Source organism: Vitis vinifera, chromosome 7 (assembly GCF_030704535.1).
Source record: "Vitis vinifera cultivar Pinot Noir 40024 chromosome 7, ASM3070453v1".
Lineage (NCBI taxonomy): Eukaryota > Viridiplantae > Streptophyta > Magnoliopsida > Vitales > Vitaceae > Vitis > Vitis vinifera.
In genome coordinates this window covers 29,611,330-29,628,099 of record NC_081811.1, presented here as the reverse complement: position 1 = coordinate 29,628,099, position 16,770 = coordinate 29,611,330, and the positions used below count along the sequence as shown (strand labels likewise).

Here is a 16,770-nt window from a genome sequence, read left to right as displayed (position 1 = left end):
TGTGTCTTCTAGCGGACTGCCTTTTTAAAAAAATCAAAATTAAATTATAAATCTACTTCTTGAAAACTTTTCTTAAAGGAAGTTTGACCCGTTGTTAATGAACAGAAAAAAAAAAAAAAATATACAAATCCTTGTAGTAGCGCATCAAAAGAAACAAAATCTGCCTTGATCTACAGGAAGCCATTACAGTGTAAATGAAAGTTGAGAAGCTATGCAAATGGTCAACCCAGTTGCTGATGCTCAACATTGATGATTCTCTAATGGAGGGTAAAGGCGGGTAGGCTTGCTGAGAACGAGCTAAAGGCTATCAAGATAGTTGCTAACTGCAAGAACCTGAAAAAGACCATTGTCCCTGGAGATTCAACCTCATGGGGCTTGCCCCAGAAAAGGGAGAGTTATAAGGCTAAGTAAATATCCTAAACAAAGCAAATCAAACAACAGGCCTTTGATCTGCATTCTGTAGATATCCTATATACATGCCTCTCAACAGGTTCAATGAGCAGAAGTGACGATTCAGAATGGCATAACTGCCATCTGTTTTGCAGCGTAAAAGCAGACTTAATTGTGATCATTCCCTGAATTGGACAAGTTTAGATGGGTGCCTCATACTGTAGGAGCGCAGTGGACAGAGAAAGCAGAACATCTCCCTCCATTGCTGAGTCCTGGTGATTTCTACAGTCACACCAGTTGGACCTGTTTCAGAATCATAGACATCTTAAGAAAAGCTCCATGCTTTAATACAATCATGCAATACCACGGAATTTCAAATCTGGAATCATGTATTGACACCTTAACAAAAGTGTAGTTAAGAGAGCCCCTTCCAGTAGGAGAAAAGGAGAAAAAGTTTCATAAGTTTAGCGCCATCATGCCGCGCCAAAGAGTTCCAAATTTGCAACCATTTGTGCAAGATTAGAGTTAAAGAACCCCCTCAAGTTGATGAAAATGAAAAAAATGTTTTAGCACTTTTTTGTTTAAGGAGCTTATTCAAAACTCGATCACAGTGCAAACTCCCTGGGACCGTTTTCGAAGAGAATTCAATTTAGAGTGAGGCAAATTCCATCCCCCATAAGCGCATGATCCTATTCTACAAAGGAAACTGATATTATCTCATTGAAGGAAGAGTATAATGGTACCTATCAAGGTACAACAGTGCATATGAAATCTCAACAACAATCCAAACAGTGTTTCGAGCTAACCTGACTTAGCACTATAAGTACTGTGAGTTTATAGGCGCACATGTAAAAACCGGCAACTCTCTAACTTGAGGCAATGGCTTTGGGCCAACTATCTAACTCATTTGGAATATGTGCTTAGTGGATCTTACGGTTTTCCCTGTCATAGTAACTTCACACTATTCCAGCAGAAAACTGGAAGTTTTCTATATTCTTTAGCACCACCAGAGAAGCAAGCGGACCTCTATGGTTAAACCAAACATTTGGATTTTTTTTAATCAAGAAAATGATGCCCATACGATTTAGAAGTTGAATGCTTTTCATTGAACTCTTTTCAAACTTTTTGAACCACCAACCCAGATCATTAAATTCACCAATTTGATTATCTATCAAAATGGTTGGAACAACTATAGACTCTGCAAATCTGTTGCTGGGCTACAATTGTCTGCTTTGATCACTAGTGATAAGAATCCCATTTTTATCCCAATTGGGGTAGTATGTTTGACAAAAGATATGAAAATTGGTATTTAAGAAACATTTTCAGTTTTCAAACCAAAAACAATGTCCATGTCCATCTTCATAATGTTTTTCATTTTTGAAGTCCATGCACTTTTGAACATGCAAAACAAAATATTATATGTACTATAAAGATGATCAATTTTCAGGAATGATTTTGAAACAAGTTCTGGAAATGTCTTAGCAAACATGTTTTCTAAAAGAAAGAACCATTTCACATTTCCGCTACTATACAGACCTCAAGTTTTTATGGGATCATCTAGCATCTTTCATTACTAATCAACCCATAAGCCCCCCACCCCCAAAAAATAAAAAATAAAAAATAAATAAAATCACTAAAAATACTGTAAATCCAAAGAAATATTACCAAAGAAAATAATCAAGACAACATAAATCAATGATGATCCACAAATAATGCATTCTTTTTTCTTTTCTTTTCTTTCCTTTTTTTATGAAGGAAAATCCAATTTTTATTTTTTAACTGAAAGAATCACCTTTAGTATGTATTTAGGATCCATACGCACAAGGGGTAGCCTGTTCCCCAAATAGTTAAGATTGTAAGTATTGTCACTGCTGGGAATATTTGACAACAATTTGCAAACTTTCAAGCTGCACTTGTTCATAATGGGTGGGATCAACAATTTTGTATCTCATACGTAGTTCTATTGATACGCCTCCAATAACAAGATAGAGAAGTATTTATAAGCAAGACACAAAGTAATAACTCACAGTAGGAAGCAATTAGGTCCAACCAAGTGATGAATGTTAATTACAGATATCCGACAGTAATGCTTCATGTCGACAACCTGAAGTCCAATGTTCATAAAACCATGCAATCCAATTGTCAACCAGTTCACAATTTCCATACCAATGAGATAAGTAAATCTAGCTATTACTAAGAGATTCCCGCTAGCTATTGCTAAGAGATCCCCTACAAGATAACCTTTGATTGGGGAGTCTCAAATGAGAATAGAGAAATAAATAAGATCCATATATTGCTAGTGCCTAAAAAAAATTGATCTTCACTAAGAAATTTAATCTTCTTTCATTTGTTCCCTTATGCTCTTGCTTGTTCCTTGTTTTCATTTTGGTGTAATTTTGTATATTCCCTGTCTACTTGGCTTACATCCCCATATGGCATTTTTCCATATATTGACACTCACCTTAAAAAGAAAAAATAAAATAAAAGCAAGAAATTCCAGATGAATCGAAGGAAGTACTAGGGAACTTATAAATAAGAACAAAAGGGATAATAAAACTTGTACAAACAATCATGGGGCTAAAATTGTTACTCATGCTATAAAATTTATGGAAGAAATTAATTAAACAAGAATAAGGTGTGACATGAGTCTATCAGCAAAGCAGTTTGCATTTAGGCAAGGAGATCAGCAATGGAAGTCATTTACTCAATCAGGCAATTGATAGAAAGGTTGATACAGAAGAAATGAGTCCCTCATATGATTTTCAGCAATTCTTAAAAGATGTAATTGGGTTCCCAGAGAGATAATATTGTGAGTTTTAGAAAAGACATGATAGCCAGTTGCTTCATTGGTGTGATAAAAAAATATATATGATGGAGCAGGAACTAGGATGAAACAACTGGAAGAGAGGCAATTCAATTCTCAATCATGAAAAGCTTAAATTAAACGCGGTAATGAGCTTCTATCCATTTGCATTACTAATGAGTTGAACTTGCTAGTTATACATAGGATGACTCCCAAAGTTTATTTCATTGTTTGGATTCCAACATCCACTTTTTTAAAAATTCGTTTCAAACTCTGGAGCTTCTACTTTCCTTTTTCTTTTTTTTTTTGGTGCGTGTTTTTATCCATGTAAAGGCAATAATGTGATTAACAATCATATCAAATTCGGAAAAAGGAAAGATAGCACCAAACATGAGAAAAAAACCATAACCAAGATATCAGAACAGAACCATAACACTAAACATCCATCACCAAACCCTAAACCCAATTCCTCCGGTTGCCATCCAAGCAAAAACACCCCTTGGGTAGTGAAATCCATCATTACCATACCCATGGACCATGGTCATGGTTGATGAGATGTAGAAAAAAATTTATTCTATACTAGTGTTATGGAGAGAAATCTCAGAATCTATACATTTTAAGATAAATAAACTAGAACAGGAATATATGGAATGAAACTTTATTAAAACTAAGAGAAAAAATGAGGGGATTGCTTTGAGGCTATCTGTTGAGTGAAGACTCAGATGGAGAGGAAGATTACTTGAGATGGAGTCTGTGAAGAGGGCTTTTCTCTCTCTAAATCTACCACACTTGATAGGGAAGGTCATAACCTCCCTAAGAATGATGTGCAGGGTTTTGCATCTGCCCCTAAGATTGGTATTAACTTTTTTTAGTGGCTCAAAGGAGGATCCTGACATTTGTCAAGTAATCAAGCGAGGAAAGTCCTTCCTAATTCATGTCATATGTGTAAGAACGCAGAAGAATCAGTTAATCATATAATATTAATTTGCAAGGTAGCTTGGAAGATGTGGTCTATAGCCTTTGCTATCTCCAGGTCCTTACAGTGATGCTAAGGATGGATAGAGAGTTTATTTAAGGGTGGTATAGTCACTTTGTGGGTAGGCAGTAGTCAGTTCAGAGATCAATCCACAAAGTAGGATGTTCCACTTTAAAGACCCAGTCTCTAAGCAGCCTTGGAATTGGAATTGGATGTCCTAATTCCAAATCCACGTTTCAGTTGCTTTGTGTAATTTAGGCCCAATTCCACTATAGCAGCAAGATTTTGGAATTCAAAGTAACTGGAATTCCACATCAAATCAACTCCAATATATCCAAACATATTCTAACACTAACTCACAATAAAAACGAAGAGGTTGGCAAAAGGTTCATGGTTTAATTGGCCTTGGAATTGGAATGAATGTCCTAATTCTAAATCCACAGGTTGGTTGCTCTGTGTGCCAAATTGCAATTTGGTATCAAGCAACAATGAAAACAAAATTACAGAATTCCAAATCAAACCCTATTCTCTGTATCCACCTAACTCTCAATACCAACTAAAGGGAGACAATGGTTCACCGGCCTAAACAGTACTTCCTGGACAAGCTCAATTCTCCTGAGTATCCGAGCTCATTCCAACTCAAACTCAAAAAAAAAAAAACTGTAAGGGCAAGCATTAGTTAATGAGCTTAAAAATATTTCCAAATGAGGAATTCTCGCAATAGTGTAACACATCGAACACACCAATTAACTTGATGCAGAAAACAAAACCCAATTCAAGAAAAGTGCATAAAGTAAGAAAATGCTCACCAATCTATGCTAGGTAGAAGATGTCATCAGTCATCAGAAGAATGTACTGCAAAATCCTCAAAGGGGCATTCCTGAAATCCAGTGGAGGCAACCTCAGTTCCCTAACTCTACACTCCCCAGATGCTTCACCACCATCTCCATTCCCCAGCCGTGCCCGAACCCGATTAGACTCCACCTTCCTGAACAAATACGCTGAGTTACACCCCCGAATTCGACGGCCACCCGAATCCAATGATGGGTTCTTCTTGGTCTTGAAAAGGCTCCACCCCACCCCAGTTAAAGCCCTACAAAACCCCTCCATCGTCTGAATTCGATCACCCGAAATCCGGGAAAAGAGAGACAATGATGAACAATCCCAATTACTAGCCCTCCCATCATTTCCCTCGTTTGAATCACCCCTGTGGGTCACAAAGACCACCTTGAACAACCCTCTTGAGAGGGTGACAAAGGAGTGTAGGTGGGTGAGAGGGGCTTGGGAAAGTGAGGGAAAAGGGAGTGGAACAGCATAGTTTGGCAAAGGCCATGAAGAGGAAGACGATGACCAAGACCAAGACCATGAGGAGGGCAGTGATTTGGAAGACAATGGTGATGGAGATGATGAAGAGGAAGAGAATGAAGGGCATGAGAAGATAATGTGGGACAATGATGGGGTTGGATGCAAATCCATGCCCATGTCCCTTGCTAATGTGGCTAATCTATAGGTATCTTGCACAACCTCCTTGGTGGGTATGAAGAAAAGAACTGGGGTTTTGGGTTTGCAGTTTCTTCTATTTCTTGGTTTATGACGACTTGATTCAAATTCTTCGACAGACCTATGGGTCTCCTCCTCCTCCTCCTCATCATCATCAACAACATCATGGTGGTGGTGGTGGTGGTGGAGATGGAGAGGGTGGTTGTTGATGGTGTCACCCAAAACCAGAGAGCGGAGGAGTCTCAGAGGGAGCATACTCACTTTCCCCTTTGCTGTTTGTTTCTTTGTCTTTGTCGCTTCTGTATAAACTATAAAGAGGGTATCTTCCTTCCCGTTATCTCTTTCTTGGAATACTGGAATTCTTCGGACATCCCCCCATCCCCTTGGTTGGATCCCCTTTTTCTTTCTTAAGAAACATAAACAAATTTGTAGCTTCCATCTTCACAAACAGAATTCAAACACAAAATGATATCTAAGCCAAATAATTATTTTTTGTTATTCACTAATTTTCCATATAGCATCAGAGGTAGAAATTCCCTAAAAATGTATTCAATCATGAAGATGATAAAGAATTTTTGATGCATAGTACTCTACTTTTATTATATTTACTTTCCTACGTTTTTATTTTTTATGAAAAAATAAATAAATGATTTTTTTCTAATAAAAGTTTTTAAGTAGGCATATGCATGATTGGAGAAGATTTTCACTTTTTTCATAATAGTGTTTTGTTTTATAAAAAAAAAAAAATGGCTTTTTTAATTTAGAAATATTACTTTTATTTGTTCTCTTAAAATTATTATTTTTATTTTATTTTGTTTTTAAAAAAACAATAACCAAATAATATTATAAATTTTTAAAAATTATTTTCTGTTTTTAAAAATAAAAAATTGTTTTTAAAAACTTTGTCAAAATAGATACTTATTTGTTGATGTTTCTTAGAAAACAATTTTTTGTTTTGGATTTTTTTTTTGTAAAATATTCCAAGTAACAATTAAAAATATGAAAAGTGTTTGAAAACTTTTGTATCTTATGTATATAAGAAATCAAATCAAAAAGAATATTTTTATATTTAAATTCTTCAATAAATTTGCTTGTTTTAAAATAATTGAATTTTAAAAACTATTTCGTGATAGTTGTTGTTGAAGGCATTATCAAACTAGCCTTAAATTACTTTTTCATATACTCATATATGCTTATGTTATGCATATAGCAAGGTCAGAATGGCCTTTTTATACTAAAATGTTTTCAAGTAAAACTAGATGTTAGAAAAAAATTTAAAGTAAATTTTTTACTAACACTTGAAGTTTTTTTCAAAGATAATTTTTAATTATATATTTTATTATTTCAAATATTTTTTTTTTGTTTATATGCAGGTATTTAATTGATTTGGGATTAAAGTATTTTTGATAATACAAGTGTAAAATATTTTTACGATAATTACTCCCAAATGAGCTTGACTTACATGAGGGATTTAAAGAATTATTTGATTTTATATAAAAAAAAAATTAAATTATTTAAATATTAAATTTTTAATATTAGGATAGATGGTCTCAACTCAATAAATTTTTTTTCATTCCTTTAATCTCATGCATCCATGTTTTGATGGTAATACTTTATTAGCTCATTATAACAACCCCTAGGTTTTTAAATCCATCTTCTTGTTTGTCTTTTATAATGCAAGCAAACATGAGGTATTAAAATGCATGTAACTAAGCATGAGGTGTGTGAATGCATGCAACCAAGCAAAAGTTATTGCACAATTAAGCATGAGATATCATAATGCATGCAACCAAGCATGAGATGTTGTAATGCATACAACCTAAGGAACACTTAACCATTTTCATTATGTGACACATAATGGGGCATCACTCATGGAATTGATTTACCTACTCAAGTAGTTGCAAGGATCAAGCACGTTGTCACATGTCATCTAGTGACATCTAATGGCGTATGGTGAATCATGGAGCTACTCCACCAACTTAAACAATCGGAAGGATCAAGCACGTCATCACATGTTATGGACTCGCATTTTTTATGTGTTCCCACTTGATGACGAGACTTGTTTTCTTAGTGAAAAAACTGATTTTTATAAAAGTGAAGGCACCACATATTTTTATTTTTATTTTTAAAGGAAAATAAAATAAGAAACAAAACACCTAAGAGTAACTCCTTATTTTTGGAAAAATATGTCTTTGAAAAACCTAAATCTAAGTTCAGATGTCAGGTTACCTATCAAGAAGGTATCCTAATGGAAGCACCTCTCTAAGTCCCAAAAACACAAATCTCTACTAATTAGGTTAAGGTAAGTATGACAATTAATTGATCAATCATGGGTATCAAAGATAGAAAAGGCGATTATCTCTAAAGCCAAACAACATGCTATTCACATCAAAACAAGCATACCAAAGAAATCAAGCATATGGGAAAAGAACATTAGTGTACATTAGCTACAACCTAAAATGATTTCAAGAAAACATCAAAGTTAGTTTGACAATATAATAATACAACGTGAAACATGCATTCTATCACATTCAAGTAATCAAGCACTAATCAAGACATGACAAAACAATATCAAGTATGTGGGTACTCATAAATAAAGCATGTCTATTTGCAGAATTAAAGAGATAAAAAATGTAAGGGGTGTACCTGGATAGCACTCATAACTTACAATGTGCTTGCATAAACCTAAAAGAGGTTAAGATAATTATAATGACAAAAAATCATGATACCAAACCCTAATATACATGACATATGTACAACTTAAATGAAATGGTAGGAACTTAATAAGACTAAAGGGCGAGAAAATCTAAACTCAAAGATGTACATTTCACGCATACTATCACATAGCAAGTTCTCATGAATTATCACAAGTTAGTTTGAGGTTTAAGGAAACAATGAACATAATATATGACACATACAATTAATTGTTTAGGCTAAACTAAATTACAAGAGAGTTGAAAATGCCAAAATCAATTACTAGACAACTTTTGATCATTGTGTATTTGTGCAAAGATTCTCTAGAGACGACTTTGTAATTTTACTACTTTATGTTGAAGATATGTTGATTGTTGACAAGAATGCATCTAGAATCGATAGGTTGAAGAAGCAGTTGAGTGAGTTTTTCACTATGAAGGACTTAAGGCCAAAAAAACAGATTCTTGGTATGAGAATTACTCGACATGTACATGTTAGGAAGTTGTTTTTGTCCCAAGAGAAGTACATTGAAATGGTTAACTCTCCTCTTGCTACTCATTTTAGATTAAGTACCAACCAAAGTCCTTCTATTGATAAAGAGAAGGAAGAAATGGAAAGAGTTTCATATGTCTTTGCAATTGGAAGCTTAATGTATGCCATGGTATGTAATTGTCTAGACATAGGTTATGTAGTTGGTACAGTAAGCCGTTTTTTGTCAAATCGGGGAAATGAGCATTGGAATGCAGTAAAGTGGATAATGAGATATCTTCGGGGTACTTCTAGCATGAGTCTTTACTTTGGATGTAAGAAACCTGAGTTGTTTGGTTATATAGATGTTGATATTGTAGACCCTTGATTTTGTTCTTTTAGCACATGTAATGCTAGTTTCTACCCTTTGTTTCCCTTTTACCTTGTGATCGTTCCTTGGTGACTCATTGCCACCTTTGGGGACCCTTGTGTAAAGGGGCTCATTAGGACCCTCACTATGAACTTGGCTACTCTTCACGCCTAATTTAGGTCACATAGACGCACCTTAACTCATTTAAACACATCTGACCCATTTGGACACACTTAGACCCATTTAGGCACACCTAGACATCTTTTACGCAAACTCACTTAGTCACACTTCATATCATTCCAGCCCACTTAGTTACACTTTAATTTAGTCTACTTGATTGCATTGTAGGTGCACTTCAAATTAGTTAATTTAGATACATATTCATTTTAACTTGAATTTTGGTAACGTAATTTTTATTTTATTTTATTTATTTATTTATTATTGTTATTATCATTATCATTATTGTTATTTTGGTAAATTAATTTTTTGAAATGTTTCAATATAATTTTTTTAATGAATAAATTTTTGGTAAGTTGTTGTTGTTATTATTATTATTATTATTATTATTATCAATATAATTTTTTTAATGAATAAATTTTTGGTAAGTTGTTGTTGTTATTATTAGTATTATTATTATTATTATTTGCTTTTTGATAGACTGGTCTCCAATGATGTGTAGGGAATTGGTTGGGCCTGATACTAGACTTTTCTACGTTGGGAAGACCGCTGAATACCACAGCAGAACCTAGGAGGAAAGACCGCTGAATACCACAGCAGAAGCCAGGAGGAAATACATGAATTACTTATGAGTTATTATTATTATTATTATTATTATTATTATTATTATTATTATTATGAGTGATTCAGGGTGCTCATCTTTTGCTTTTTGATAGACTGGTCTCCAATGATGTGTAGGGAATTGGTTGGGCCTGATACTAGACTTTTCTACGTTGGGAAAACCGCTGAATACCACAGCAGAACTAGGAGGAAAGACCGCTGAATACCACAGCAGAACCCAGGAGGAAAAACATGAATTACTTATGAGTTTTGCTGAAGTTGGAGCTACATTTGTGAGACTTAAAGGAGGGGATAGGGCGCTTTGAAAAAACAAAATTTGGGGAAGTGTGAAGAGGATTGGGAAAGAGGAAAATGCGGGTTTTCAAAGGGTTTTTGCATGGGGAAAAGATGGGGATTTCGGAAAAAATTGAGGATGGCCTATTTTTAGAGAATGAAGTATTTAGATTAGAGGAGGAGATAAGGAAAAGCACAAGGATTTTTCTGGGACATAGTGGAAGAAGACGTTGAAAGTAAGAAAAACAGAAAGTTGGGTGAGGGGATTTTAAGAGCAAAAACAAAGTAAGAGAGACAAAAAAAAAATATAACAAAAAAACAAGGGGAGTTGTAGTGAGTATCGGTGAGGAACAGAGAAGAAGAAAACAGAAGAGGTTTTGGATAGGGGCGGAGGCCTGAGCAGAGAGTAAGAAGGAAGGGAGAGGAAATTCATTAGCTGACATCTTCTGAGAAGTAAATTCTTCACTCAAAATATCTGCTTCTTTCTACTTTTCTTTAATTTGCTACTGTTGAGACTTATTAGATGTTTTGGTAGCCATCAAAGGCCTATATTGCTTACCGTTGATATTTGGGTATGGATATCAGGTCATGCATTTTGAGTCTTTTGTTGATTTTTGGTTTTCTTAGGATTGCTTATAGTGTGTTCATAATTTATTTTTGTTTGGTTTTGTTAAGATTGGTTTGAACTCTGTTTAAAAAAAAAAAAAAAAACTTCACGATAATATCTGGAGACGATTCTCACCCATCCTCAATATAAGTATGTTGTCTTTCTGTTTATGGAACATGGCTTGGTGATTACTTTGCATTTCTCTCGTCTTTCTCTTTGTTCGTGTTTACTCTATTTTTTTTTTTTTGTTTCAACTTCAGTTTGGTCTTCCCTATGTCCTGCATCTTTGGTCCTGCACACCATGTATGCAGATTTCTCATGCTCAGCTAGAATCATAAGGGCAAGCAAGATGCCACAACACCATTGCCTGCTCTAGTGACCATTTTTATATCCCCAAGAAGAAGGGTTTGTCGGCTTTGCCATTGGTTTTCTTATGGGTATAATCTTTGAGTTTCGACTGTCATTGTTTCATTGTCCATGGAGATGCTGTTTTTTTTTTTCCTCTACCCAGAGGTGGTGACATCCATCCCGGCGCATTGATGTTATTTCATGTATGTTGATGGTTCATGCATCTATGCTATTGGAGTTGAATATGAGTAATCACCAAAATGGACTATAGCTCAGGAAACTGAATGAGGGACTTTTTCCTGGGAGATAAATCTGAGGGTATGAGAACCAATGAATGCATTTCAGAATGTAATCCATGTCTCTAGTAAAGAAAATGAGAAAGAGAAGGTTGGCCCACTCCACCAATAGAATATTGTCTGTCCCGCATGAAGATAAGTTAAGTAGCTTGGTTTACTTTGGTTGCTCTATAGTTGGTGCTTGTTTACACGCAGATTTCTTTCTTCAAATCCTATGCATGGCTGGAATTACAAGTCAATGGAATTGAAAGCATTACCTCTAAGCTAGTTTACTATTCGCGAGATTGTACAGGCGACCTGGACCCACTTGGATGCACTATCATTTCTAATGTGAAATAGCTTGTTATAGAAGCCAGCAGGCGAAACTTTGACGTCATTTCTCAAGTACAGCAAGTCATTTGCTTAACCTTCCATGACAACGAGCTATGTATGGAAAATCATGGTTCGACATTGTGTGGAAGTGAATTGCTACATGAATTTGACATAGAAACAGATTGATGAGGGTGACCCATGCAGGGGTGTTGGCATTGTATTCTTTAAACCACGATTTTTGTGAGGAGTTTCGGGCTTGTGAGAAAAACGCAGTGGGTAAGTTCTTTAGGCACAAAGATTTCTTATTTCAGGAAAATAAAGTGTGTGCATCGAATTGTTCTTTTACGTGATTTGTTAGTAAAGGAATCCCATGGTGGAGGGTTAATGGGACACTTTGGAGTTGCTAAGACCTTAGTCATTTTGCAAGAACGCTTCTATTGGACACACATGAAAAGAGATGTTGAGAGAATTTGTGGTAGATGTGTCACATGTAGGCAAGCAAAATCCCGAGTGCAACCCCATGGTTTATACATGCCACTGCCTATTCTTAGTGAGCTTTGGATTGATATTTCAATGGACTTTGTGTTAGGTTTGCCTATGTCTAAATGTGGTAGAGATTCAATTTTTGTGGTTGTAGATAGATTTTCCAAGATGACACATTTCATTCCATGTCACAAAATCAATGATGCTTCACATGTTCATGATTTTTTCTTTAAAGAAACTGTAAGATTACATGGTATGCCTAGAACAATAGTTTTGGATAAAGATGTTAAATTCTTGAGTTACTTTTGGAAGACTTTATGGTGTAAGTTAAGAACTAAGTTGTTATTTTCTACTACTTGTCACCCACAAATTGATGGTCAAATTGAAGTAGTGAATAGGAATTTGTCTACTTTGTTGAGGGCTATTATTAAAAAGAACATAAAAACTTGGGAAGAGTGTTTACCACACATTAAGTTTGTTTATAATCGTACTATTCATTCTACTACTAAGTTTTCACCATTTGAATTTGTTTATGGTTTTAATCATGTAACTCTATTGGATTTAACGCTATTATCTTTGTCTGAACGTGCTAACTTAGATGGAAAGAAAAAGGCTGAATTTGTTAAATAGATACATGAGAAAACAAGACTCAACATTGAAAGGAGAATGGAGCACTATGCAAAACAAACTAATAAAGGGCGACGACAACTGATTTTTGAACCCAGGGATTGGGTTTGGTTGCATATGTAGAAAGAAAGATTTCTAGCACAAAGGCGATCTAAGTTACTTTCGAGAGGAAATGGACCTTTCCAAGTCCTTGAGCGCATCAATGACAATGCATATAAGTTGGATTTGCTAAGTGAGTACCATGTTAGTGCCACTTTCAGTGTTACTGATTTAAGTCCCTTTGATGTAAGTGATGATTTGAGGACAAATCCCTTTTAAGGGGAGGGAAATGATGAGGGCATGACTAACAAATGGAATGTAGATCCTATTTGAGTTCTAGTTGGTCCAATTACAATGGCTCAAGTTAAAAAATTCAAGAAAACTCTCAATAGACTAATTCAAAACATTTGGGTTAAGGTGAATTCGTGGAGGCCCAAGGAAGATGCTCCACATGTTCCACAAGGTTGGATTTCCATTATTCAAGCTTTTGAATAATCTAGAAGAATATATCCCTCAAAGAGAACAACTCACAAATTGTGTGGATTAAGTGAACTTTTCTAAATTGGTGATTACCTAATTTTGACTCATCAAAGAGAATGGTTGGCTCAATTAAAAACAATATTTTTAAGATAGTTAAATTACATTTCTTATTTATTATTATATTTTATTGTTGAGTTGTATGGTTTGCATGCCAATTTAGATACTTTCCTTATTGGCCTTTTAATTTTCAAATTATATGGGGAATGAAGGAATTTGAAATTCCCTTGTTTCCTTTTATTTTGGGGTATACATGATTTTAGGAAATATTAGATTCAATTTTTAGAATTCAACTTAAGATATTTTAATTTTCCTTTTCTAGCTATCTGCAAATCCTAAGCAACATATTTGAGGATTTTCTAGTTGTCAAATTCATGGACCTCATTGTACTTAAATAGTCATTAGCTTATTGAAGAAAAAAAAAATCATTTACCATTTTGTGAGAGAAAATTCTCTTTGGTTTTTTTAGAACTCTTTGAACTTATACCAAGGTTCTTGCTTCCATATACACAACGGGTCACAGTTTTTTTTTTTTTTTTTGTATATAAATCTATTTCCAGACGATCTTATAGTTATTCTTGATCCACAAGTTTCTTAGTTTCTTGGTGTGGATCATATTAGAAATAATTTCTATATCTCTAGATCCGGTTTTAGTATAGTTTTTGATGTCATATTTTCTATTGTGTTAGATCTAGAGAGTCTAGGAATAAATTGCCTACACCTTATGAGATCTAAGGTCAGGGAACGAAGTAATGCAGGTTTTCCAGTAACAGCAAGGCATGTAGCTATTGTTGCCTATTTCTTTTTGTCTCTTTTTAGTATAGACTATTGGCATGTTGTCATTTCCTTGCATATGTTCAAGGTTTGTAAACTGAATGCTAAGGCTAGTTGTTATGTACTCAAAATTTTGTATCTTGGAGGGGTAATGAATATGTTACTCACTTAAAATGTCTCCTTATGTTGCTTTGACACATGATTTCCAATTATAAGTTAATTTTCCTTTGTAGGATTGTATGTCCACTTCAATTTTCGAACTAGAGAGGAGACATTGTCTTACATGGATAGTGCTTAGGGATAGCAATGTGGTGGGTTTTTTCAGGTACCAGTCCTGTCCTTAATGAGACAAGTTTCAATTTTAACTAAACGGGTTTGGGATGGGTTTGGAAATTTTTTTAATACTCAGGGTGGGTTCGGGTATTGTCTTGTCCCTCCCCGCGCCCACTCCGATTATATATAAAATTAATTTAATTTAATTTTTATTTTACTATTTTTAATATATAGATAATAATAAAATAAGTTATAAAAATATAATAATTTAATTATTTATAAAATATATTTATGTTAATGTAATTAAAAAAATAAAAGTAACTAAAAAATAAAAAAATTCAAAAAAAATAAAAAGTTAAACCAGGCGGGACGGGGTGGGCATGGGACTGTTTAATTTTTTAAGTGGGACGGGAATGAGAATTATTTTGAATAAATAGGACCGAGTTGGGATGGAGTTGACCTGTCCCAAACCCGCCCCGTTGCCATCCCTAAATTGGTACTTGTAAGGGTGGGTTGCTACACTCATGCCATGTGGTTAAGTTGATTTTTATTTAAAATTCCCTGTAAATAAACATCAAGTTATCAATTCAAGGAGTTAAAAAATCTACTCTCAATAGGATTTGCTATCCATAATTTATTGTTATTTTCCTATGATCTTTGTAATTTTTCCATTCACCATCCACAAAATTAGACTTGTATCACTTAAAAAACCCTTGTATACACAATCATCTTATATAACTAAGTATCCATTTGGATACATTTTTATTTTTTTTATTTCAAATTAAAAAATAATAATAATTTTTATATAAGATACAAAAACTTTTAGAAGCTTTCATTAAAAATAAAAAATAAAAAGTAATGGTTTTAAAAATTGACTATATCAAATTTCTAAAATTTTAAAAATAATAAGGTAAAATTATATTTTTGAATATGAGCTTCTATTTTTTATATAAAATTTGTCATCACTTTCTATTTTTAAAAATAGAAAATAAAAAAATATATTCAAACTAACACTAAATTAATAATTTTTTATTCATTCAAGTGGACCCCGCCCATCTCCCTCCTTTCACCTCAAAATCCCACCTCCAGACCCAAACTCATTAAATGAGTTTAGACACCACTAAGCAATATCCAAATTATTGTTTCACATAGCAAACAAAATAAATATATATTTTTACTAAAAAAATTATAATATTAAATAAAAATAATATAATTTTTTTAAAAATTTTATAATTATTTAAAATTAAATAATTAAATTTCATTTCATTTTCAATATATTCACATTTAAAAATTATACAAATTTGATTTTTTAAAATTTAAAACATTTATACATTTATACTCATACATAAGATAAAAATTAAACATTATTGATTTTTAATCTATTTATGTATATTTTAAAATTTTTATCATTATTTTTAATTTTAAAAATATATAATAATTTATTTATAATATCACCAGTTCAACTATAAATTTGATTAATAAATTATAAATCGATAACTTTTTCGATCCAATATCTATACAGTTGTAAAAGCATTGATATGTTTTTTTTGTTACATGCCTTTAATCTTCTAAATACAATGGAAAGCCTGCTTGCCCATTTTTCCCATACCAGTACTTTTCATCTCTTGGCGATGGAAGGCCCTACTTACCCATTTTTCCAATACCAGTACTTGTCATGTTGGGCGATGGAAAGCCTCACTTGCCCATTTACAAGTACTTGTCTTGTCTTGGCCGAAAGATGAACCCTACTTGCCCTTTTTCTCACTCAATCTGTTTCTTTTTAAAACATCTTGCTAGCCTCCCCTAAAATTAACAAAATTTGAAATTATTATAAATTACAAAATAAAGTTATCTTTTGAAAATGACATGGGCTATGACTGAATTTGTTCTTTTGCATTATGTTTGGCTGTTGGAAAATCTAAAAGAAAAAAGTAAAGATAGAAAAAAGAAAAATAAATTTAATATTAATTAATTATTTTTATGTATTTTTTTTTAAACCCAATACACTTATTTCTTCCTTTTTATAAAAATAAAAAAATATTTTTTAAATTTTTTTTTATGCTAAACCAATTTTAAATAAATAGGACGGATATGAGACCGTTTAATTTTTTAAATAAGATGTTGAAGAAAATTATTTTAAATAAATAGGACGGGGTTGGGATGGAGGCGACCTGTCCCGAACCTATCTTGTTGTCATCCCTA

General features: G+C 33.5%; 1 protein-coding gene across 3 annotated transcripts; it reads right to left on the bottom strand.

Annotated features, from left to right (window-relative positions):
- Nucleotides 1–98: 98 nt before the first annotated feature.
- On the bottom strand, nucleotides 99–6,230 carry LOC100257607 (uncharacterized). Of its 3 annotated transcripts, XR_786309.3 has the most exons (3): nucleotides 4,979–6,204; nucleotides 2,418–2,494; nucleotides 99–693 (listed from the first exon to the last, which is right to left on the bottom strand). XR_786309.3 is itself a non-coding variant. In XM_002273856.5 (2 exons), the coding sequence occupies exon 1, from the start codon at nucleotides 5,922–5,924 to the stop codon at nucleotides 4,983–4,985; it is 942 nt and encodes a 313-aa protein (XP_002273892.2). In that variant the 5' UTR covers nucleotides 5,925–6,230; the 3' UTR covers nucleotides 99–693; nucleotides 4,979–4,982. The 3 variants fall into 3 exon arrangements, 2 of the variants coding, with proteins under 2 accessions (XP_002273892.2, XP_059594722.1); XM_002273856.5 differs by lacking the exon at nucleotides 2,418–2,494 and having other exon boundaries at nucleotides 4,979–6,230; XM_059738739.1 differs by lacking the exon at nucleotides 99–693 and having other exon boundaries at nucleotides 2,283–2,494.
- Between the last annotated feature and the right edge of the window lie 10,540 nt (nucleotides 6,231–16,770).

Excerpts from the sequence above, each read along its gene's own strand:
- LOC100257607 (XM_002273856.5), bottom strand. The coding sequence starts at position 5,924 with ATGCTCCCTCTGAGACTCCTCCGCTCTCTGGTTTTGGGTGACACCATC.